Genomic DNA, 25,066 nt, shown 5'->3' on the forward strand with positions numbered 1-25,066 from the left:
ATCCAGAATACTTAAAAAAGTATGCCTTAGTTTCAAAAGTTAAAGCATGCAAATGCTAGCAGGATTCTTAGAAAGCCCAAGTGCTATGTTGAAAGCAATATCTTTTCTTTCAATTTGCATTTTATCCAGTAAATGGCACCATCAGCTCCCTAGTCATCCAAGCCAGAAGCCCGGAAATAATCCTAGACCAGTGGTTCTCAGTCCAACTGAACATTAGACTCACTTGATGGCCACACCACAACAGAAAGTATTAAACTGGTCTTGGGTGGGGCCCAGGCATCAGCACCTTTTAATTCCCCAGGTGATTCTAATGTCCTTTCATGGCTGAGAATCACTGCCCTGAAGGCATCCTTTTCCATTAAAACTCACATTCAAAGACCACAACCTGCCAATTCTACCCTCTAGATCTCTACAAAACTAACATTAAAAGCTAACCTTCAATTAGTTAGTATATGACAAGACACTGTTTTCTATATATTAATTTAATTCTCACAATACCCTATGAAGTCAGTGAAATTATTATCATTTTACAGGTGATAAAACTTATGCACAACTGCCTAAGAATACACCATAGTATCAGAGCTAGATTTTAAACCTAGGCAACCAACTCCTTGCAACACCCTACCCCATCATCTGCCTGGCCAACTCCAACTCATCCACTTACAAATCCCAGTTTTCTTGGTCTCTTAAGGCTTCCCTGACCAACTCCTGCCCACTCCTAGGCCCACCTCAGAGGCACTCTTGCCTTCAATTGTGAAACTACTGTTGGAATGTGTTCACTCCTCTAGGAGATGAATGGATTCTCAAAACAGGTACTACATCTTATTGATGTTATTTCCAGCACAGGACCCAACAGCAAGCAGTTAAAAAAAAAAGTGAACAAACCAAGGAATCACCTAAAGAACAGTAAACAAGCTCCCAATTAATTCTTTCACCAAGATATAATTTAAGAAACACATCTGGCAGGTTGGTCCCTTTTTTAAATGCCTCTTTAAACCCATCTCATTATCCATATTTTTCCACTGTTATCCTTTACACCCTTGCAATTTGAAAATTCCTTAATTATTAGCCTTCAACATCCTTTTAATTACACACTCTTAATTTGATTCTTTAAAACTACCCTGAAAGTCAGCAGAACAATAATTAGCTTGAGCAAATATCAAAATCCTATCTAATAAAAGAGTAATATGCAAATTGACCGTACTTCTGCTACACCCACAAGCCATGCCCACCAGCCAATCAGGAGCAAGTATGCAAATTAACCCAACCAATATGGCTGCAGCAGGAGAGAGCAGGAGGCTTGGGTTTCCTCAGCAATGGAGGAAGCCAAGCTATCCGCCTGCCCAGGCCTGCCTTGGCCTCAGCTGAAGGCTACAAAGTTTCAATTATAGAAGATAAATAAATCCCAGATACCAGGGCCTCCGCTTGGGTCACGAGGGGGCGTGGCCAGCCTGCAAACCACCACAGGCCCCTCGCCCAGGCCATCCCACACCCCAAGGGAACCCCCAACCTGATCTGGGATACCCTTAAGGGCAAACCAGCCGGCCCCCACCCGTGCACCAGGCCTCTATCCTATCTAATCCTAATAAAATAATATGCAAATTGATCGTCACTCCAACACACAAGATGGCTGCCCCCATGTGTACACAAGATGGCCACCGCAAGATGGCCAGGAGGGGAGGGTAGTTGGGAGGGACCAGGTCTGCAAGGAAGGACAGTTGTGGGTGATCAGGCCAGCAGGGGAGGGCAGTTGGGAGGGACCAGGCCTGCAAGGGAGGGCAGTTGGGGGCAATCAAGCCTGCAGGGGAGGGCAGTTAGGGGTGACCAGGCTGGCAGAGGAGGGTAGTTGGGGGCGACCAGGCCTGCAGGGAAAGGCAGTTGGGGGGGACCAGGCCTGCAGGGGAGAGCAGTTGGGGGGGACCAGGCCTGCAGGGGAGGGCAGTTAGGGGTAACCAGGACTGCAGGGGAGGGTAGTTAGGGCAAACAGGCTGGCAGGAGAGCAGTTAGGCATCAATCAGGCTGGCAGGGGAGTGGTTAGGGGGTGATCAGGCTGGCAGGCAGAAGCGGTTAGGGGCAATCAGGAAGGCAGGCAGGTGAGCAGTTGGGAGCCAGCAGTCCTGGATTGTGAGAGGGATGTCCGACTGCCCGTTTAGGCCCGGTCCCGATAGGATCGGGCCTAAACGGGCAGTCGGACATCCCTCGAGGGGTCGCAGAGTGGAGAGGGTGCAGGCTGGGCTGAGGGACACACCCCCCCATGCACGAATTTCATGCACTGGGCCTCTAGTCTATATAATAAAAGCCTAAGCCATCGTTATGGTGGAATAACCAGAACGACTGGTCACTATGATGCACACTGACCATCAGGGGGCAGATGCTCAATGTAGGAACTGCCCCTGGTGGTCAGTGCACTCCCACAGGGACAGCGCTGCTCAGCCAGAAGCCGGGCTCACAGCTGGCGAGCGCAGTGGTGGTGGCGAGAGCCTCTCCCGCCTTCGCGGCAGTGCTAAGGAGCAGCGAGCCGAGTGGTAAGGAGTCTGCCACTAAAGAGCAGTTAGCCGAGCAGTAAGGAGCGAGCAGGCCAGGGGTAAGGAGCAAGGGATCCCAGATTGTGAGAGGGTTGTCCAACTGCCAGCTTAGGCCTGATCCCTCGAGGGGTCCCAGACTGAGAGAGGGCACAGGCCAGGCTGAGGGACCCACCCTCCCCACCACCAGTGCATGAATTTCATGCACCGGGCCTCTAGCATTTAATAACGAAACAACTGATAAAAAACAAGATTTACATATTGCCACTGAAGATCAATTCTGTTACCATATATGAGGTAAAGGAGGGCATATTTAACAAAAGATAACCTTGGTAGTTGATAAATTTGTGCCGGACATTCACAGAATGCAGGAAACATTCAAGGCACACATAAGGATACCAGGACCTTAAAATGTCATGACAGAATAAGAGAAAGACTTTCTGTAGCAAAGCAAATTAAGTTCAAATGGCAGTACACACTTTTCTGCTATTTATTCTCCAAAGATTTTCATACTATTTATTAATTCTTCTAAATTTTATAAATTTACTTACTTATCAAATTTACTTACATCAGTATACCCATACAAACAAATATTAACAGACTCTGAAAGAAAACAAATCTTTTTTTTATTTTTTTAATTGACTTTTAGAGACAGAGGAAGGGAGAGGGAGAGAGAGAGAAACATCAATGTGAGAGCAAATAGTCATCGACTGCCTCCTGCATGCCCCCCACCAGAGATCAAGCCCACAACTCAGGCATGTGCCCTGACCAGGAATCGAACCAGCAACCTTTCAGTGCACAGAACAATGCCCAACAAACTGAGCCACACTGGCTAGGGCACAAATCTTTACTTTTGAAAAAGGAAACTGCTCCTTTTGCATAATATAGTAAATGAAAGGGTTTTATCTCAAAATAAGGTACCTCCAGATTTAGATAATTAGCAAAATGGTTCCCTCTGCTGTCCATGAAAGGTAATGATGTTGCTTTTAAATGATTTTAAAAAATATGCTTTGTCAACATCAGTTCTTGAATGACTTCCTAACATAAACATATAATTTGCAGAAGCAATAGTAAAATAAGCAAGGGGTCATTGTCTTTTCTTTTACTGTGATAAAAAATGATTCTGTTCAAGAAGGTGGCAGTAAAGAATGCATTTTTAACCTCCTTCCTCACTTACCTACAATATGGTTCTCCTTAAAGGATATTTTTTCCCAAATCCCACCAACTCTGAAGCCAATCTCAGCATTACCTGCATTACTCCTCTGCCTGAAATATTCTTACTCTTATAACCTCATGGTTCATTCTCTTCCTTTCTTTAGATATTCACTCAAATGGCACCTTCTTAGCAACACTTTCCTGACTAATCTATCTAAAATGTCACCCTCCCTTATCCTTAGTGTATATATAACTATGAAATATAATATATGCATACTTTATTTAGCATGGTTTGTTATACATTTCCCTAGCTAGAAGGTAAGCTTTATAAGGGCAGGAAAGGTATATTTTTTACTCTTTTGTTTAAAGCTGTATTCCCAGAGTCTACCCCTGACCACAAACTCCTATCCTTAACTTCTACTTCCTTACTTTTAATCAACTATTTCTTTGACCTCATCAAAAATTCTAGTCCTTTCACCTTCATTTATTCATTTACAAATATTTACTGAGTGACTACTACATGCCAGACATTACTGAAGGTTCTTGATATATATTAACTAGCAAAACAAACAAAAACCCCACCCTTGTGGTGCTAGTAAAGAGAAAGATAAGAAACCATGATAAAGTAAGTAAAATATATTCTATGTTAGAAATAAGTGCTATACAAAAAAAAAGAGAATAGAGAAGTATAAGGGAGATCCAAAGAACATTGTATAGGAGGGATTGTGTGATTTCAAATAGGGTGATCAGGACAACCTTCATACAGAAGGTGATAGTAAGCAGAAACCCGAAAAGAGGTGATTATTAACCATGCAGCTATCTAGAGGAAAAGTGTCCCAGGCAAAGAGAACAGCCAGGGCCTAAAGCAGGAGATGTGTCTGAAATGTTCGAAAACAACAAAGAAGCAAGTATGGCTAAAATGTAGTCTGCAAGTATGAGAGCAGTAGGAAACCAGGTCAGAGAGAGAATAAAGGGTCATATTATGTAGAGTGGTAGAGGCAACTATAAGAACTCTGGCTTTTATTGGAGTAAAATGGGAGAGCTCCTGGATGGTTTTGAGCAAAGGACTGATATAATCTCTCCTTTTTTTCAAAGGAATATTCTGGTTGCTGTGCTGACTACCAACTCTAAGGTTATAAATAAAGAAACCACTGAGGAGGCTACTGCAGTAATCCAGGAGAGAGATAAAAGTAGCTTGTACCAGTCTGATAACAATGGAGATGTCAAGAAGTGGTTGTATTTTGAATATATTTTGAAGGTCGAGCCGATAGGATTTCCTTATGAACTGGATACAGTGTGTGAAAGAAATAATCACCAAAGTTTCTGGCCTGAGGAACTAGAAGGATAGTTGCTACTCCCTGAGATGGGAAAGGCTACAAGAGGAGCAGTTTGAGATATATATTAGACATTCAAGTGGAGATAGAGAGTAGGTAGGCTGGATATACAAATCTGAGTTAGGAGCAAAAGGTCTAGAATGGAAACACAAATTTAAAAGTCATCTGCATATAAAGTGTATTTAAAGACAGACATTAGATGAGGTCACCAAGAAATTCATAAAGATCAGAGTTTCTCAACCTTGGCACTTACGGCATTTGAGGCCAGAACATTCTGTTGTGGGGGCTGTCCTGTGCACTGTAGGATGTTTAGCAGCATCCCTGGTCTATACCCACTAGATACAGGTGGTACCCCTACACAAAGTTATAACAACCAAAATTGTCCCCAGATATTGCCAATGTTCCTTGAGAGCAAATCGCTCCCCTTCCCAGCTGAGAGCCACTGATATAGATTAAAAAAGAGGACCAAACACTCTAACATTCTATCACACCTTTTCAATTCCAGGTTACAGAGCATCCCGTCACCACTTTCTTCTCAGCACCCAAAACCAACTTATCGCCTTGTGCTTGCTCTGTTATCTCCAAATCTTAGTTCAATATAATATCCATTTTACCTATATATTCTTAGTGGCTGAGCACTGCTGAAGAAAAGTCCCACATGCTTAGTACATGTAGTGCCACACATATTTAGTCTTCATCTTTAGCTGAACCCTCCAAAATAGCCATGTTACCCTAGCCAGTGGTCAGCAAACCGCAGCTCGTGGTTTGCCGCTCCATTGACTAATGAGTTTGCCAACCACTGCCCTAGACTCTCGATTCCAATAATTACAGGCTATTGTTGTTGCTTGTGATTAAGCCCCTATCCCAGAGGTCGGCAAACTCAAAAGACTAATTATACATCCTCATTATATGTTTATTATTTTATTTGTTAACTGACATTCTCCCCAACCAGAGAATAAGCTCTACCTCAGTGTTAAAACACAATAGACATTCACATTCAGTCTATGTATGAATCCTCCCCTCCAACCTTTGTCAGTTTCCTATTTCACAGAGTAAGAAACTGATGCCATCAGCAATGAACTCTATCAATATTCTGCCCCCACAATTACAAATTTAACTATATCTAAGGGTACTGTTCACCTGGTCTTTAGTTCTTACTAATGTAACTGATGAACTTCCTATCTACTGAATAGTAAGGAATCAGCTTTCCCCTTAATTGACCTCTAAGTACCTAATATGAGTGCTTATACATTATAAAGGTGAGTGGGCATTTCTCAAGGTTCTAACAATGATGCGCCTTTCTTCTATAAATTCTGAACTAGCTCATTCATGCTCGTGGCTTCCATCACTATCATTTAAACTAAAAACTCCCAAATCCACGTACCCAAGCAAAACCTTGTTTCTAAGTTCTAAACACTTTATTTCTAACAGTCTGGTGGCAATCATCCTTTCTTAAATTTCCCAGAGGCATCCCAAAATATCTAAAACAAAAACGTCATCTTCTCCCTCTATATTTACTCATCTTTCTGTACTTCCCAACCTTTCTTCATTCATTTAACAAATAAGTATGTACTAGGACCAATAAGAGGCACTGAGAATACAAAGACATGTTAACTGTTCTAAAGGAACTCAGTCTAGGAAGCAAGGGACAGTGAAAATATGATATAACCCAATACCTACAAAGACTGAGATATGCACAAAGTGCTACAGAATAATAAAAATGGAGAGGAGGAATTAGGAAAGGTATCCTGAAGGATTTTATACCTAATTTAAATCTTAAAAGAAAAACAGGACTTAAATCAGAGATAACCAGCTCTGAAAAGAAATATAGTATCAATAGGCTATTATAAGCAATTTAGAACGTAAAATCCAAAGCAAGCAGTGGCAGCCATAAACCAGATCATAGGTACCTTAAAGGCCATATTAACAAACTTATACTTCATCCTGAGTACAACTGGCAACTTCAAAAGAGTTTCAGGTAGGGGAATGATGTGGTAAGGCTTCTGTGTCAGGTATTTCTAGCACTTGTGTGGAAAGGTAAAGAACAGAGGCAGTCATATGACTGAACAGTCTAGGCAAGAGGAAATCTTGTAAGAGAGGCAATGGTGGTAAAGTGAGAAAGAAAAGACACAACAAAGAAATAATTAGGAAGCTAAGTGGATGGGCCTTTATAATTCACTAGAGGCCCGGTGCATGAAATTCATGCATGGGGAAGGGGGGTGTCCCTCAGCCCAGCCTGCACGCTCTCCAATCTGGGATCCCTTGAGGGATGTCCAACTGCCCGTTTAGGCCCGATCCCAGTAGGATTGGGCCTAAACGGGCAGTAGGACATCCCTCTCACAATCCAGGACTGCTGGCTCCCAACTGCTCGCCTGCCTGCCTTCCTGATTGCCCCTAACCACTTCTGCCTGACAGCCTGATCACCCGCTAACCACTCCCCTACCAGCCTGATTGATGCCTAACTGCTCCCCTGCCAGCCTGTTTGCCCCTAACTGCCCTCCCCTGCAGGCCTGATAACCCCTAACTGCCCTCCTCTGCAGGCCTGGTCCCCCCCCAACTGCTCTCCCCTGCAGGCCTGTTCACCCCCAACTTCCCTCCTCTGTCGGCCTGGTCACCCCTAACTGCCCTCCCCTGCAGGCTTGATCGCCCCCAAATGCCCTCCCTTGCAGGCCTGGTCCCTCCCAACTGCCCTCCCCTGCTAGCCATCTTGTGGCGGCCATATGGTGTCCACATGGGGGCAGCCATCTTGTGTGTTGGAGTGATGGTCAATTTGCATATTACTCTTTTATTAGATAGGATTGGCTATCCAGGGACTGTCAAGGAGGAAGAGTACCCACAAATCAGTAAGAGTAAGAAAAGAAATCCAATAGAAAAACAGGAAAAGGCAATAATCAGGCAATTTACAGAATAATAAAAGGCCATTAAACACATTTTAAAATCTCAATGCAAATTATAACAAAGGGATACCATCCTTATTCCCAACTCCCAAAAAAGATTAACAAAATTTTAAAAGATTGATAATATTCAATGTTAGTGAAGATGTGCAAATACAAACAGACCCATACACTAGTAGTGGAGCATAGCTTGGAACACCCTTTTGGAATACAATTTAATAGTATATATCAACACTTAAAGCATACATTCCCCTTGAACCAGCAATTCTATTTCTAAAAACGTAGCTATTCACACTTATATAAAAAGCTCTATGCAAGAATGTTCACTGCAGATGATTTAAACAAGAATATGGAGAGAACCTAAATATCCATCCTTAGGCAGAGATTAAATCAATTATGGTAATCCATACCACAGAAGATTACCTGAAGTATATATGAAATGAAATGGAAAGATTTCCAAACTATACATAATTTAGGGGAAAAACTAAATCACAGAACAATATATTCCAATTTGTTAAAAAAAAATAAGAGCACATATATATTTGTGAATGTACAGAAAAGGGTCTGGAAGAACACAAAACTTCAATATGGAGAGAAGAGTGGAATAGAGGAATTGACAAGATAAAGTGATACTCATTTTTCATTCTAGCTAAATGTATAGTTTGATTTTTTGCCCCCACACAAACATGAACTACTTTTATAATTTTTAAAATGAGCCCAGCTGATGTAGGTCAGTGGTTGAGCATCAACCTATGAACCATGAGGTCACAGTTCAATTCCCAGTCAGGGCACATGCCCAGGTGCGGGCTCGATTCCCAGTGTGGGATATGCAGGAGGCAGCTGATTGATGATTTTTTTTTCATCATTGATGTTTCTATCTCTTTCTCCCTCTCCCTTCCTCTCTGAAATCAATAAAATATTTTTTAAATGAAAAACATAATGTGTACGTCAAGTGGCTTGTGACTAGATAAAACAATTGGATATGTAAATAGATTCAGTGGCTTTTCTAAAGCCACAACCCAAGCTAATAGGTGTTTAATAAAAACTACTGCTAGCCCTTAAGGTGTTGCTAAGTGGTTAGAGTGTCAGTCCGCACACCAAAGGATCTAGGGTTCAATTCCCAGTCAAGGGCACATCCCTGGGTTGCAGGTTCAATCCCCATTCCCAATCAGGGTGCATGTAGGAAGCAACTAATTGATGTGTCTCTATTACATTGATGTTTCTCTCTCTCCACTTCCCTCCCTTCTACTCTAAAAAATCAATGGAAAAAATATTCTCATGTGAGGATTAACAACCAAAAACACTTACTGCTAAACATCTCCTGTTATTAGCTATTCTTACATATACTTTACATATTGCCCAAAGGGCTTGCAGCATTTGCCTGTTTTCTTTCCTTGTAAGGCAGCCCACTTTTAGTACTCATGCTGCTCAAAGCTGCACTCAAAACAATTTTTTGCAATGCAGGAGTCATATTTTTTAAAGAGAGATTTATTGATTTTTAGAGAAAAAGGGAGAGAAACATCGATGTGAAAGCTCAACATGGACTGGCTGCCTCCTGCACGCCCCCTACTGGGTATTGTGCCCGCAAACCTAGGTATGTGCCCTTGACCAGGAATCAAACCAGCAACCTCCCAGTGCACGGGACAATGCCCAATCAACTGAGCCACACTGGCCAGGGTGCAGGAGTCATATTAATTAATGTGTCACATCCTTATGTCCTTAATCTTCTTCAAAAATTTTTAAAAACTACAATCAATGTTTATGATTCTTGATATGAATAGTTGTAATAAAATTTAAGTGACTAAGAAAACAATTAGGACAACAGTTGAGAAAGAAATATTTGACCCATAATTTAACTAAAACTTGGCTTTTATTCATTGTTTGCTAAAATAGTGTACTCTTTCAACAATTTCTCAAGAGCATAAACTAGTTTTGGAATTTTCCCTTTGTTATATTACAAGTATTTCCTTATAACAATGTGTTTAACATTCTTTTACTTCTAAAAACAAATCTCTCTGAGTAACCTTCAAGTGGTTTTATTGGCCCATCATCATTTTCTTCAATATCAAAGGGATGACGAACATAACTAAGTGAGGGGGAAGCTTCACTTCTGAAAGTAAATAAAAAACAGCAATGAACATCTGCTTCCAGTAGAACATCCCTTTCATATCTAAGGTCAAGAAAGAGAATACTGGAGAGAAACCAAGATGGCGGCATAGGTAAACACCTAAACTGCTGCCTCACACAACAATTTCAAAACTACAACAAAAAGACAGAACGGACATCATCCAGAACCACAGGAAGGCTGGGTGAGTGGAAATTCTACAACTAGAAGGAAAGAGAAATGCACACTGAGACTCAGAGGAACTGCAGGAGGCAGAGGTACCAAGGTGTGCACGCGGAGAGGGCGGGCAACTGAGTACGCAGCTGGCTTTCTCAAGCGGGAGGGAGACAAAAGCTCCTGACTGCACTGAACTCCAATTCCAGGTGAGACTCTGGGGACCCAGACTCATTCAGGGAGAAACTGGTCAGTCTGGCAGCGGGCAGAACTCGAGGGCGGCTTTCTCTCAGAGGTGCTTGCAGCAATTACCACAGGACACTGAGACACAGGGGCCTATTAGGGCAGGGCTGATGGGAAACCAATGCTGTCTGCTCTGCCCTGAGACTCTGCCCCATCTAAGCTGAGCACAGAGGCTTTTGCAAGTCTTGCCTCATAAGGGTGTCTCCAGCACAAAAGTTCTCCCAGTGTAGCCACAGCTGATTCTCACAGCCAATTGGCCTGGAGGTCAATTCCTCCCAGTGATACCAACAACAATCAAGACTTAACTACAACAAGACTGTGCACACAGCCCACAAAGGGGTGCAACAAGAGTGTCCACCTCAGGTAACTGGGGAGACTGAGCCACTGGGCCCTATAGGACACCTACCACACAAAGCCACTAGGAAGCAGCCAAAATGCAGAGACAAAGAAACAGATCACAAATGAAAGAAATGGATGAAAGCAAACAACTGGATATAGAGTTCAAAACCACAGTTATAAGGTTTTTCAAGAATTTCCTAGAAAAGGCTGATAAATTTGGCGAGACCCTAGAGGATATGAAAAAGGACCAACTAGAAATTAAGCATACACTGACTGAAATAAAAAATATTATACAGAGATCTAACAGCAGACTAGAGGATCGCAAGAATCCAGTCAAAGATTTGAAATACCAAGAAGCAAAAAACACTCAACCAGAAAAGCAAAAAGAAAAAAGAATCCAAAAATATGAAGATATTGTAAGGAATCTCTGGGACAACTTCAAGCATGCCAACATCCGAATTATGGGGGTGCCAGAAGAAGAGAGAGAGCAAGATACTGAAAACCTATTTGAAGAAATAATAACCGAAAACTTCCCCCACCTGGTGAAAGAAATAGACTTACAAGTCCAGGAAGCAGAGAACCCCAAACAAAAGGAATCCAAAGAGGACCACACCAAGACACATCATAATTAAAATGCCAAGATCAAAAGACAAAGAGAGAATATTAAAAGCAGCAAGAGAAAAACAGTTAGTTACCTACAAGGGAGCACCCATACGACTGTCAGCAGATTTCTCAACAGAAACTATGCAGGCCAGACGGGAGTGGCAAGAAATATTCGAAGTGATGACTAGCAAGAACCTACCCAGCAAAGCTATCATTCAGAATTGAAGGGCAGATAAAGAGCTTCACAGATAAGAAAAAGCTAAAGGAGTTCATCAACACCAAACCAGTATTATATGAAATGCTGAAAGGTATTCTTTAAGAAGAGGAGGAAGAAGAAAAAGGTAAAGATAAAAATTATGAACAACAAATACATATTTATCAACAAGTGAATCTAAAAATCAAGTGAATAAAAAAGTATGATGAACAGAATAAACTGGTGAATATAACAGACTCAGGAGCATAGAAAGGGAGTGGACTGACAATTCTCGGGGGGGAAAGGGGTGTGGGGGGTGCGGGAAGAGACTGGACAAAAATCGTACACCTACGGATGAGGACAGTGGGGCAGGGGGTAAGGGCAGAGGGTGGGGTGGGAACCGGGTGGAGGGGAGCTATGGGGGGAAAAAGAGGAACAATTGTAATAATCTGAACAATAAAGATTTATTAAATTTAAATAAATAAACAAATAAACAAACAATTGAAAAAAGAAAGAGGGTACTAATTCATTTTGGCTAGTGGATGGTTATAACTGAGTAACTTTTTTTTTTTAATAAGTTGCTGTCATGGGCTGAATTGTGTGCTCCCATCAACTACAAACCAAAGAGAGAGGCCTCAATGAAACCAAGCCTGACAATACATTGACCTCAAACTTTTATCCTCTGGAGCTTTGAGAAAATAAATTCCTTTTGTTTAAGCTACTGTTATGGGCTTACTGTGTCCTCCCAAAATTCATAAATTGAAGCCCTAACCCCCAATATGACTATTTAGGGCTAGGACTTTTAAAAAGGTAATAAAGGTTAGGTGAGGTCATAAGGCTGAGGACTGTTGTCCTTATAAAAAGAGAAAGAAAAACCAGAGATTCCTCTCCATCTGTGCATGTCCAGAGAAGAGGCCATGTGAAAATACAGCGGAAAGGCAGCTATCTATAAGCCAAGGAGAAAGGCCTCACCAGAAACCAACGCAGATGGCACTTTAATATTGTACTTCTGACCTCCAGAACTGTGAAAAAAATAAGTTTCTTTTGCCTAAGCCACCCAGTCCGTAGTACTTTCTTTATGGCAGCTCTAGCAGACTAATAAATACACTTGCCAACCATTAAATTTAAAAAGCATTTTTGCTTTTTCATATTAGAGAAGACAAAGTATTTAAGTATCCCATTAAAAAAATGAAACCACAGCCAGCTGATGGAAGTTCTTTATAAATCCTTTCTTACCTCCTTGAAGAATGTTGCAGGTGCCATTTCAGATCCATCCAGTGTTCGCAAAAGGAACATCGGCCAAGATGATGTACTCATTTTGTATCCTATTTTAAAAATTAAATCAGATATCATGAAAAAACCTCCCTATGATATTACAGCAAGTTGGTATTAAAAATAACGTTCATTTACTATTCTCCAGAGAATAACTTTCTTATCGAGGAACTCAGGAAATGGGCCAGAGGAGCAGCTACATTCTCCAATTGGTGCTACCATAGCCACTGTATTATTTGGCTACAATGCTATAATGGAGTAGAAACTCTCATTTCAGAGAAACCAGTAGCTGGAGATCATCAATATACATGTATATGTTGGGAATGGGCCATTACACTTGGGTAACCCAAGCCAGAAACCAGGAGAGCTTCCATTTCTTACCAACAACCTCACAAGAAGAGCAAAGGCTGCAAAAAACTTCCAGGCCCTCTTTTCCCCCTGCTTTATTTCCTTTCAGATAAAGACAGTTCTCTGTCTAATTCAGTAAATGTACACTAACGATAGTGCATTTCATTTGATGTAAATTTCACCTTAAAAAACGGCATAAACACAACTCTAGTTAATGATATGCATGCTAAAGTATTCAGGAGAAATGTAATAATGTCAATTACTCTCAAATGTATTTTAAAATAAGATGGATTGATAAATTCATAGAAGGGCAGATGGACAGATGAGTGATAAAGCAAGTATAATAAAATGATAATGATAGAACCTAGGTAATGGGTAGGTGGGTATTCACTGTAAAATTCTTTCACCTTGTATGTTTGAAATTTTTTCATACAATATGTTAGAGAAAAATACAGCTCTCACTTTAGCAAACCTTATACACACTATATAAACATAATCTTCTCTTAGAATATATATTAGTTGCTATCAAAATAGGTATCTTTTTTAGAGATCTTATAATTAATGGTGATTATAATAGCATCTGGAAACAGGGATCTGCTGGTTTTACTGCTTTCTGGGGACAATCTGTTTTAGGCAGCACTTGCCTGCCTTGATACCAGAATTGGAGAGAATTTGTCATGTATTCCTGATGAATACATGCAGTAATATAGGGAGGCATATGAATCACTGGCAACAGGTCCATCAGTAGGATAAAACCTACAAAAAAGTTTAGACAGAAAGTCATCCCATAATAATCCTGTACAAAAAAACCCTAATATGATTAGGGAAATAATTGTTGCTAGGGAAAATGGGGGAGGGGAGATCTATTACCTACTCCCTCAATATTAGTGATATCTAATAAGGTTATCCACAGCATATATTTTCCACACTGTGGTCGGAATATTGCATAAGAATCATTCTCTGTTCCTTAAGCCTTTCTCTTACTCCTTACCTTATCTTATTGCATCATGTACCATTTTTCTAAATTTAACATTTTTCTTAATTCTGTAACTCCCTAAAGTCAAACATAGATTAAAAGGCTAAAAATAGGTTAAAGTGCATATAAAATTCAAACAGATAAAACTAATATATGATGTTAGGAAGTCTAGGCAGTGGTTACCTTTGGGAAGGGGTGGTTATGACTGGAGATCAGCAGGAATGGGGCTTCTGGGGTTCTGATAATATTCACGTATCTTGATTTGGGTGGTAGTTATATAGGTGTGTTCATTTATAAGCTGTACACCTATGATTTATATACTTTGTTTATATGTTAAAACTTTAAAATATCTTTTAAATAATAACCTTTAAGGTTTAAATAAATAAACCCATTTTTAAAAGGAAAATTAAGTAAGTTGTGTTATATTAAAATGGAAACTAAACTATTCAAAAGTGCCTAATGAGCAAATTGGCAAAAACTGTATTTTTATATGCAGTGTGAAAGTATACATTAATTAGCATGTGTTGTTATGTATTTCATATTTTCAGTTAACAAATTCTAAATGTAATTTGAAAAATAAATAATCATCATTTTGGCTATGTGTTTGAAATGCTGGCAATCACAATAGCTGTATTTCTTTTCAACAAAATAAAAAACATATTATCATATTATAAACAGAAATAAAATCCAAACAGGAAAACACTAAGCCTCAGGTTTACACTTACATCTCTTACAAAATTCTGTGTGATTCCAGAATTGTTATAAAAGTAAACAATAAAATATATGAATGATATGAAGGGAAAAAATAGAAAACACACACACCCTTAACCATCTTCTTGGAATAACACATTTCTGATTAGTTTTTTAAAAATATTTTAAGCCAAATTAGGAATAATTAACAATTACAGCAAGAGCAGTATAAAAACACATCACTAAGAATAGTTATTATTAATATATTAAATTTTTATTCTCAGGGAATTTTTCACCAGTAGACTAAAAAAATCCATTTTTTCACTGTGCTTTAATAATAGGGAATTTTCATTTTCAGCACTGTAAAGAAGAAACAAAAACAAAAACCCACCATTCACTCAGAATAAAAAAGTGATACATGAAATCACTTATTTTCTGTAGAATATCATGGTACACCCAAATAGTACAAGAGAAATTTTGCCCAAAATTAGTCACACACTTTTTACGTTTTAAAAACTTAGTCAAAATGAAGAACTTTGAACTTAAAAACCTTTACTGGTAAGTTCCATCCATCTCCTCCTTTTCAAAAACCTAAACGTACTCACTCCTTCTCTCACTGAGATTTCTTCCCGTATAGATGAAATGGAATTCCCAAATTTACATCTAGAACCTGGATGTGGAATACCTTATGCTCATCTCCATACCAAAAATGCTGAATGGCTCAGTGGGCAATATTGAGGGAGGAAGTGACTTGTATCAAATGCTATAAACTACTCCCCCAGAAGGGCTTCTGAATCTGCATGTGTCATCTAGTAGAGCAACTTCCAAAATTTCAAGTTTGAATATAGCATGAGTCTTTCCCTGGAGTGGGAAACCTTTAGCACACATAAACCAAATGTGTACTTAGTGAAACTCTCTAACATATGGTACCGATGAGTTCCTCTCTCATACATTTTCCACAGTAACCACCTGACCATCTATTTGTAAGAATGTCTAGGAGAACAGAGTTTTAAAAGGCCATTAAAACTATTTCTACTGAATATTACATTAGTAAGAATACGTTATTTTAAAAACAGTTTATCCTTACCCAGTGGAGGCTGAAGTAAGTCCCCTTGCTGTTCACAGGTTCCAACGGGCTGTATGTCTGCAGAATCAACAAGCCTCCAAAAGTCGTTTTTGTCATCACTACCATCAAGGCGTAAACGTAACCTGGCACCAGTAACTCCGATAATCGTGGCAATACATGTTGAAGTCATATTGCGAGGGTCATGTGCTTCCAATTTCATACCAACTTTGAATTCATTAGTTGGTGGAATCTTAGACTATACACAAACATACACACACAAACACAATTTTGTTAAAGTCCATCAACTATAAGAAAAACAAATGGTCAGTTATGTTACTAGAATACTTGAGGAGCGTTTTAAGTAACAGTCACAGCAGATGGTGAACAAAGTTAAGAACTGTAAGGGTCAAGAAAAAGATCTTCAAACCCTCCCCTTGGTTTGATGTGCAGCATAAAAACACTGCCAACTGCTGGTTTTACTCATTTGCCCACTTCCAGGCTACCTAAATGTGGCCTTTAAAATGCACCCTGAGTGGCTTTCTAAAATAAGAATCTGATTAGGCCATTCCCCTTGAAATAAGCCAACTGGTAGCTCACCACTGCTTAAGATAAAAGTCCAAGTACTCATTACAGTTTAAAAGCCCCCACAACTTTAACCTCATTCCTACACTACTGCCTCTACCCCATTCTGTGCTTCAGCCACGCCATCCCTCACACTCAGGTTCCCTTACATCCATGTGCCTTTGTTTTAGATATTCTCTCTACCTAGAATATTCTTCCCCTAATTCCAACCATCTCAGATAGCACCTCTTTTGTGAGCCCTCCCAATATAAAGTAATCACACTTCTCATAATTAATTATTTACATGTCTATCTTTCTGACATTCTTAATGAATGAATGCAGAGACCAGCTTGCTCTTAAATGGCACTACCACAATCCCACCATCTCCTCACACCACCTGAACCTAACAGACACACAGACACCTTTCAACAATAGTTTACATTAATATATTCAACATCTACAGAATTTTAGCATACCTGTCTAAAACACTCTACAGGAGCACTTAAAGATCCAGTCCTTTTCAAGTAACTGTCCCAATTGAAATCATCTGGAAATAAATATACAAAATAACTTTTAATATATATATATATATTCTAATTTTCAAGAATAAAATGGGTTTTGGTTCCATATCTCTTTAAAAAATATTTCCTAATTAAGAGCAGATTCAAACTTCCTGATGTAGATTTGATTACCAGTATAGAAATAAAAAATAAGACAACTTCATGATAATAATGGCTCTGGTATAAATTACAAGCCAGATCTTCTCAATGTAATGAGGACTACAGCACAGTGATTCTAAAAATGTGGATTCTAGAAACTACAGGATGTTTTAAAGAGTAATAGCAAATTCTATTCATCTGTCTCTAATATAAGTTTACTCAAGATGTGTTTTTACCATTTCATCCCATTAATGTGATGGTGCTTTGTTTTTCACAGGGAGCTAAAAGTGTTTAGGTGTGTGGTCTAGCAGAATTTTACGGAAAGAAAAAATCTGAGAACCAGAGTTGCTCCTCAATTGACTAGTTGATCTCCATCCAGGTGTCAAGAATATGATGGTAGAACAAAGCAGTAAACCAGTCATCGGTACAGTCATTGATATAGATTATTTTAATGATCTACATTTTTTACACACTCTTGCTATCCTTTCTCTCACTTAGTCTTCATAATATATTATAACTAGAGGTCTGGTGCATGAAATTCGTGCATGGGGGAGGAGTGTCCCTCAGCCCAGCCTGCACCCTCTCCAATCTGGGATCCCTCTCACAATCCAGGACTGCTGGGTCCCAACTGCTTGCCTGATTGCCCCTAATCGCTTCTGCCTGCCAGCCTGATCACCCCCTAACCACTCCCCTGACAGCCTGATTGATGCCTAACTGCTCCCCTGCCAGCCTGTTTGCCCCTAACTGCCTTCCCCTGCAGGCCTGGTCACCCCTAACTGCCCTCCCCTACAGGGCTCATCACCCCTAACTGCCCTCCCCTGCAAGCCTGGTACCCCCCAGCTGCTCTCCCCTGCAGGCCTGGTTCCCCCCCAACTGCCCTTCCCTACAGACCCAGTCACCCCCAACTTCCCTCCTCTGCCGGCCTGGTCACCCCTAACTGCCCTCCCCTGCAGGCTTGATTGCCCCCAACTGCCCTCCCTTGAAGGCCTGGTCCCTCCTAACTGCCCTCCCCTGCTGGCCATCTTGTGGTGGCCATCTTATGTCCACATGGGGGCAGGATCTTTGACCACATGGGGGCAGCCATCTTGTGTGTTGGAGTGATGGTCAATCTGCATATTACTCTTTTATTAGACAGGATGCTAGAGGTCAAGGTCAGAAAGCAGTAGTACTCTGCCTGGCCTGAACTCTTCAATTCACTGTGCCAGTCAGATGCCAAAGACATTGAGAGAAAAACTTGATAGTTGTATTAAAAGTAGTATTAATTCATACAAAGTTTAATTCTCATCAACCATGAGGTTTTTCTATACTCTCATTTAATTTTGTCACTATAAAAATATTGGTTTTGAGCCTGACTGGTGTGGCTCTATGGTTGAGCGTCGACCTATGAACCTGGAGGTCATGGTTCAATTCCTGGTCAGGGCACACGCCTGGTTGCAGGCTCAATCCCCAGTGTGGGGCGTGCAGGAGGCAGCTGACCAATGATTCTCTCTCATCACCGATGTTTCTATCTCTTTCTTCCTCTCCCTTCCTCTCTGAAATCAGCACAAACATAGTTTAAAAAAATATTGGTTTTGACATTTCCCTTCCTGGGGGAATTTGTATTACTAACCTCTTATATATCCCTTAAGGATATATAACACACTGAAACACACACAAAGTGCTGACAAATGATTAACAGCCAGCTTTTCAGAAAATACAAACAAACAAAAAGCCTGACTGGTAGTGTTTGCAGTCTTCTGCGATTTAAATACTACCACCATACCTGATTGCAAGGTGCCAAGGAGAAGTCACTAACCACAAAGTTGGAAAGAGATGTGTGCAAATGGCTCTCCCAAGCTGGTGTGAATCAGCTTCAGCATGCCATAGATATATGAGTGTGCATTTATACATGTATGTACAAATATTATGTCATACTTACCACTGTGCACCCTGCTTTTTAAACTTAACAATAAATCTAAGAGATTATTCCATTAAAAAAAGACTGTGTTTAAGTCCACTTTAGATGACGTGAAGTGAATGTTACCACACTGCTGAAAGGTATACAGCGAATGTTGAGACTATGGGCTCTGGAGTCGAGCCTGCCTTCTTCCAGTCAGGCTCTGCCTATTTCTAGTTATGTGACCCCGAGCAAGTCATTTCATTTCTCGGCCTCAGTTCCTTCTTTTATAAAATAGGGAATGTAATAAATATGGTACAAGGTATTTTGAGAATTAAGTGAAGTAGCATACATGTAAGTCACTCAAAAAATGGTATGTTATTATTATAAAACTAAACGTCATTATTGTCATTTATTTATGAATATTGAATAGCTTTTTCATAAGTGAAAACTAAGATCCATGGCTCCAAAATTAAACTGGCCAGGATATTTCAGTGACCTCCTAAGCACTAACTAAACAATCAGGAGACCCAAGATTCTAACTGAAGCTCTACCAACATATGGTCTTGGAGAGCTTTTTTTTTTTTTTTTAAAGAATTGGGGGTTGGGGGGATCTGGCTAGGGTGTCCTAAGGAGGTCACTGAAATATCCTGATCAGTTTAATTTTGATTTGACACATCTATAATACCACAGCTGAATTCCTGACCAGGAGCCAAAATAATGCTCTGATTATTATTTGCACATGCCCATGGTTCCTTCTTGTTTGATTTGTACTCTATTCTAGTCCATTATTTGTCCAAATATCTTTTTGGCAAACTGAACATATTCTATGTGAGCCCCCTGGTCTTCTCCAGAGTAAATCAGAATCATAATGTCTTCTAGTGTGAGGCTGGAGTTCAGAGTCTAGTAAAGATGGAAAAATATCTGGAACTAGAAACTTCTCAGCTGAATGATCACTGCACCACTATTTCACAGCACTTATCACAATTGTAGTTGTTTATTTAATGTCTACCTTTCCTCCTAAACTCAAAGAAGGCAGGAATCATGTCTGTTTCATTCATCACTGGATTCCCATAAAAGGTAGCCAGTATGTGTCAGGCACTGTCTTAGCTACTGGAGATTCAGTGGTTAATAAAATGGACAAAAATCCTGGCTCTCTTAGAGCTTAACTTCTAGCAGTCACTCACTGATTTCTAAAATAAGATGTTAAGATCAGGACCCATGGCTCCTTCTTGTTTGACTTATACTCTATTCTAGTCCATTATTTATCCCAATTTCTAAAATAAGATGTTAAAATCAGGGCCCTAAGAAATATCTGCAGATGTCTGTCAATTTGATCAAGTAATCTCATTTTTTTAAATCATAAGTTTGAGAATTTTGAAAAGTTACTAGCTTCAACCTTTAAGAATATATTTTATTTACTTTTATGAAGTTTTCAGAATAGCCAAATCTAGAGAGACAACAAGTAGATAAGTGGTTGCCTAGAGCTGGGGAGGGGAGAGGCATTGGGAGAAAATGTGGAGTGATTACTAACTGGGTACAGAATTTCTTTTTAGGGTGATAAAAATGTTCTAAAATTGATTATAATGATGGTTACACAACTCTGTAAATACATTGAGAACCACTGAATTGTATACTTTAAATGGGTGAATTGTTTATATAAATTACATCTCAACAAAAATGTTATATTGTAAAAACAGATGGAATTTGAAGGGATAAAGAACATTCTAACCTAATGGCCTCCATTTCCTTGGAGGGTTTTAGAGGTTGGAAAGAAGAGCTGAAGGACAAATAAGGCCAATGGGAAAAATAAGGAAGCACTGGGGGCCCAGCATAGAAAGAGAATGATTCCATGGGGATTACCTCTATAGGCAACCTTACTGTGAGAACAGAAAGGCATATATGAAGTACTACAAGAGTGGGGATGGCAGAGCAGGTCCAACAGAAAGACAAAGGGAAGGGCAAGAAGTTCGTCTGGGAATCTCTGGTAAACACAATAAGTTTGTCATTTTTTTATTCAGCCTTTTGTGTTCATATGACTTATTTTCTCATTTTCCTTAAGAGCCGGTGCAACAAGTCAAATGTACCTCCAGTGTCTCTGGTGCAGTGTTATACACATGCTGTTTACAATAAAAAATTAATTGAGTGTTAATAAATAAAATTAACGTCTACTGAACATGTTCAATATACCTAGAAATTATACTAGGTACTTTATATTCATTTTTAAAATTTAAATTCCAATAATCCCATGAGGTAAGTAGAAGTATCCATGTGCTACTGAGGAAAAAAAAGACAAAGAATGTTGAGTAATTTGCCCAATGTCACAAGGCCAATAAAGGCTGAGGCCAGCCCTAGCCAGGTGGCTCAGTTGACTGGAGCATCATCCCGTACACCAAAAGGTTGAGGGTTCAATTCCCAGTCAGGGCACATGCCTAGCTTGCAGATTCAATCTCCGATCAGGTCACATAGAGGGGGCAATCAATCGATGTCTCTCTCTTATCAATCAATGTTTCTCTCTTTCTCTCTGTCTCTCTCTCTCTCTTCCTCCCTCTAAAATCAATAAAACCATATCCTCAGATGAGGATTTTAAAACAAAAGAAGAATGAGGCCAGGATTTCTAGAAGAGGTCTGTCTGACCTATCAATGCCTAAGCTTTTATCTACTTTTATCAACTATCTTTTGACCATCAAAAACAGAGGTTTACATTGATTCTAATGTTAGGAGATTTTTTTATTCATAATCAAGTTATTTTAAATTGGTAATACATGGTAATTAATAACTAGATATCTTTAATTTGGCAAAATTTGCATTGAAATACATGGTTATTTTTTAATGTAATGCCATACCAATTTATCTCTAAGTAAAACCAAAGTAAAAATTTCAAAATAAAAACTATTTCCTGACCTTTCTTATCACTTAGGTTTTATATTTACAGGCGTTTGCTGTACAGAGACTATATAAAAGCATTAAGAGTTCATATTAACACTGACTAAGGAAAAAAACAGGGGTCCTCAAACTGCGGCCCGCTGAGGACATTGATCCGGCCCACCGGGTGCCACTGCCTGTCCTGCTTAGCAGCCGACTTGTCCCGGGCCCGCAGTGCGCATAGAAATTTGTTCATAGTATTTTTTTAAAACTATAGTCCGGCCCTCCAACGGTCTGAGGGACAGTGAACTGGCCCCCTGTTTAAAAAGTTTGAGGACCCCTGGAAAAAAATATGTTGCATTGAAGTACTTCAAAACCTACCACCTTGTGAAGATGTGTCCGATTGGGTTTTCCCTTGACTCTCCTTCTTCACATTCATTGAATCTAAAAAAAAAAAAGAAAATAGTAAGCAATACCAGAATACTATAGCAACAGTCTGCAAGAGCACTTAGAAAAACTATAAACTAAAACTATCTTCTGATAGAAGCCAGTTTTAATTTTATAATTAATATTCTCATTTTTTGCACAGGACTTCATTTTCTAACATGCTGTGTACCTTATAATGTGCTCATTTATTTTGTTTCATTTTATGTCTCACTCAAATGTAAGCTCCAAAAGGGCATGGATTTATTTAATTTTGTCTGTTTTGTTCACTGCTATAGTCTCAGTGCCTAGAATAGGACCTGGCATGCAATAACACCCTCAAGGATTTGTTAAATGAATGAATAAATAAACCAAAACAAGTTGAGTTGATCCTTACAATATTCAAATTAACATGCCCTAGAAATAAAGTGGATGTTTTTGACAGTTTAAAACATAACAAGAAAGCTAGAATGTAATATAATTCAATAGACTAGGCAGAGTTTTATGCCAAACTGAGGAGCTCAAACAGTGCTGGAACTTATAACTATCCAAATCTAAGATATTATATTATTTTGCCCACATACATTACAGTATATGTCTTAAAGATATATAATTTTAAAATTCAATCATTATATTATTATGCTGAAAATTTAAGCATAATTTCTTAATATCAAATAAGCAGTGGTCATATTTCCCCAATTATTTTAAATGTGTCTGTTTGAATCAAGACATGAATAAAGTCCATACATAGCAAAGGTTGATATGTCTCTTAAGTCTATTGATCTGTAGGCTCTTTTCTTTGTCCCCATTCCCCTAGCAATTTTTTTGCTGATGATACCAGTTTAGAGTTTTCCAACCTGGATTTTGATGACTACTTCCTCATGGTGCTGAGTTCTTCTGGTCCTTATATTTTTTTCTAAATTGGTATTGGTATTTTGATCAAGAGCTTAAATAGATTCAGATTTGGCTTTGCAGGAGTGGGGCGGGGGTAGACAGAAGATGACTTCATATGTGATGTATGTACTTCTCACAGGAGGCTCATAATTAATATCTAGTTCTTTCTCTTTTTTTGTGATATGACTAGCCTTGGATGGCTATTGCCTAGATCCATTAGTTCAGTGGTCGGCAAACTCATTAGTCAACAGAGCCAAATATCAACAGTACAACAATTGAAATTTCTTTTGAGAGCCAAATTTTTTAAACTTAAACTTCTTCTAACGCCACTTCTTCAAAATAGACTCGCCCAGGTCGTGGTATTTTGTGGAAGAGCCACACTCAAGGGGCCAAAGAGCCGCATGTGACTCGCGAGCTGCAGTTTGCCGACCACTGCATTAGTTCATTAGTGGTTGCAAAATGGAGGTATTCTAATTTTATCATCCTATCATTATTAACCAGAAAAATTCTGTAGAGAGAAACCTCCCCTCTTCAACCATTCAGTTACTCTGAGGTACAGATCATATAGAAAAGTCACAATCAACATTTTATTTTGTTTACTTTCTAGTTTTCAAAATAATGAGTTGGATCCCTAGCATTCTCCACAAATGACCAATAAGTTGTTTTTTTTAGTATCATTATGAATTCATGTATTTAACCATACTTGATGTGCTTCCATCTATTGCTGTTTTACCCTTGAACTGTCAAGTTACAAGCTTCTTAAAGGACCTATGAGTCATGTCAGGTGTACCATTTAAGGTAACAGATCTACTTTCTGGTTATAACTGAGTAACTCTTCAAGATATGTGAACACTTGAGGGAAGTAGATGGAATGCTTTGTATTTAAATAATTTGGCTAGTAAAAAGAAAGTACATATTTATATTTACTAAATAGTTCTCCTTAAGATTTTCTATTAGTAAAGAAAGTAAAACTAAAGGCATGATTCCTGCTCTAGAGAAGCTAAAATGTAGTTACAGAGACTACACTAAACTAATGCACTTGATAAAATTGTGAACAGCAGAGAATAACATTCAGTATTCAGCCAGAGAAAAAGTCATGGGAGACATAGGACTTGAACTGAGTCTTGAAGTAAAAACGGGATCTCGCATAGCAAAGGTGTGAAGTATGTATTATGGGGGGAAAAAGCACAACTCAAAACAGAGTGCAAATGAGTGTGGCATATTCGCAGTACAGTGAGCAGCCTTCTCATTAGAGTAAGTCAGGATGAAGTATTTTTTAATCACTCATATAAGAGTTAGAAGATTTAGATTCTGATTTCGGCATTGTCACAGATTGTTGTATGACCTGTTCACTTAACCTCCCTCAGTGTCAGTTTCCTTATTTATAAAATTCGCAAGGGGGATCACAAGATTATTGCTAATAGCTCTTCAGTTCTAAAATTCCAATTCTAAGCACCTAACATCTCGCTTTACTTTTATTTTTAAAAGGCTTTTACAAACGTTCGGTCTACCAGAAGATACTCATTCCAAATGAATAACAAACAAATATTATCATTTTTAGGTAAGTAAATTTTACCTCCACAGGCTGTTCGCCCCATGGTATCCCTTTCTGGTGTTCTTTCCTACAAGGAGAAAAATCAATTAATGCCTCCTTTTTAGCATACTTCTGAAGGGTCATATTAGAAACTGGTTATAGAGTTAGTAGTTGCTAAAGGCAGGGGAAGAGGGACTGGGGAGTGATTGCTAACAGGTATGGCGATGGGTAAGGGATTTTTTTTTTTTTTGAGGTGATGGAATGTTTTAGAATTGGATAGTGGTGATGGATGCACTGAACTGTGCACTTTAAAAGGGTAGATTTTATGGTTAAATCATTTT

At 39.3% G+C, this 25,066-nt stretch overlaps 1 protein-coding gene across 1 annotated transcript in view; it reads right to left on the reverse strand.

Moving 5' to 3' along the window:
• The window catches only part of SCML2 (Scm polycomb group protein like 2), a 76,634-nt gene that overhangs the window by 36,569 nt on the left and 14,999 nt on the right, over positions 1–25,066 (reverse strand). Inside the window, exons 2-6 of the mRNA XM_080652667.1 lie at positions 24,768–24,813; positions 22,256–22,318; positions 16,951–17,021; positions 15,935–16,169; positions 12,798–12,886 (exon numbers count right to left, since the gene is read on the reverse strand). Of these exons, the coding sequence (XP_080508793.1) occupies positions 12,798–12,886; positions 15,935–16,169; positions 16,951–17,021; positions 22,256–22,318; positions 24,768–24,789 (480 nt within the window). The 5' untranslated portion in view covers positions 24,790–24,813. The remainder of the gene's footprint in view (positions 1–12,797; positions 12,887–15,934; positions 16,170–16,950; positions 17,022–22,255; positions 22,319–24,767; positions 24,814–25,066) is intronic.

This window comes from Plecotus auritus (assembly GCF_963455305.1).
Source record: "Plecotus auritus genome assembly, chromosome: X".
Classification (NCBI taxonomy): domain Eukaryota; kingdom Metazoa; phylum Chordata; class Mammalia; order Chiroptera; family Vespertilionidae; genus Plecotus; species Plecotus auritus.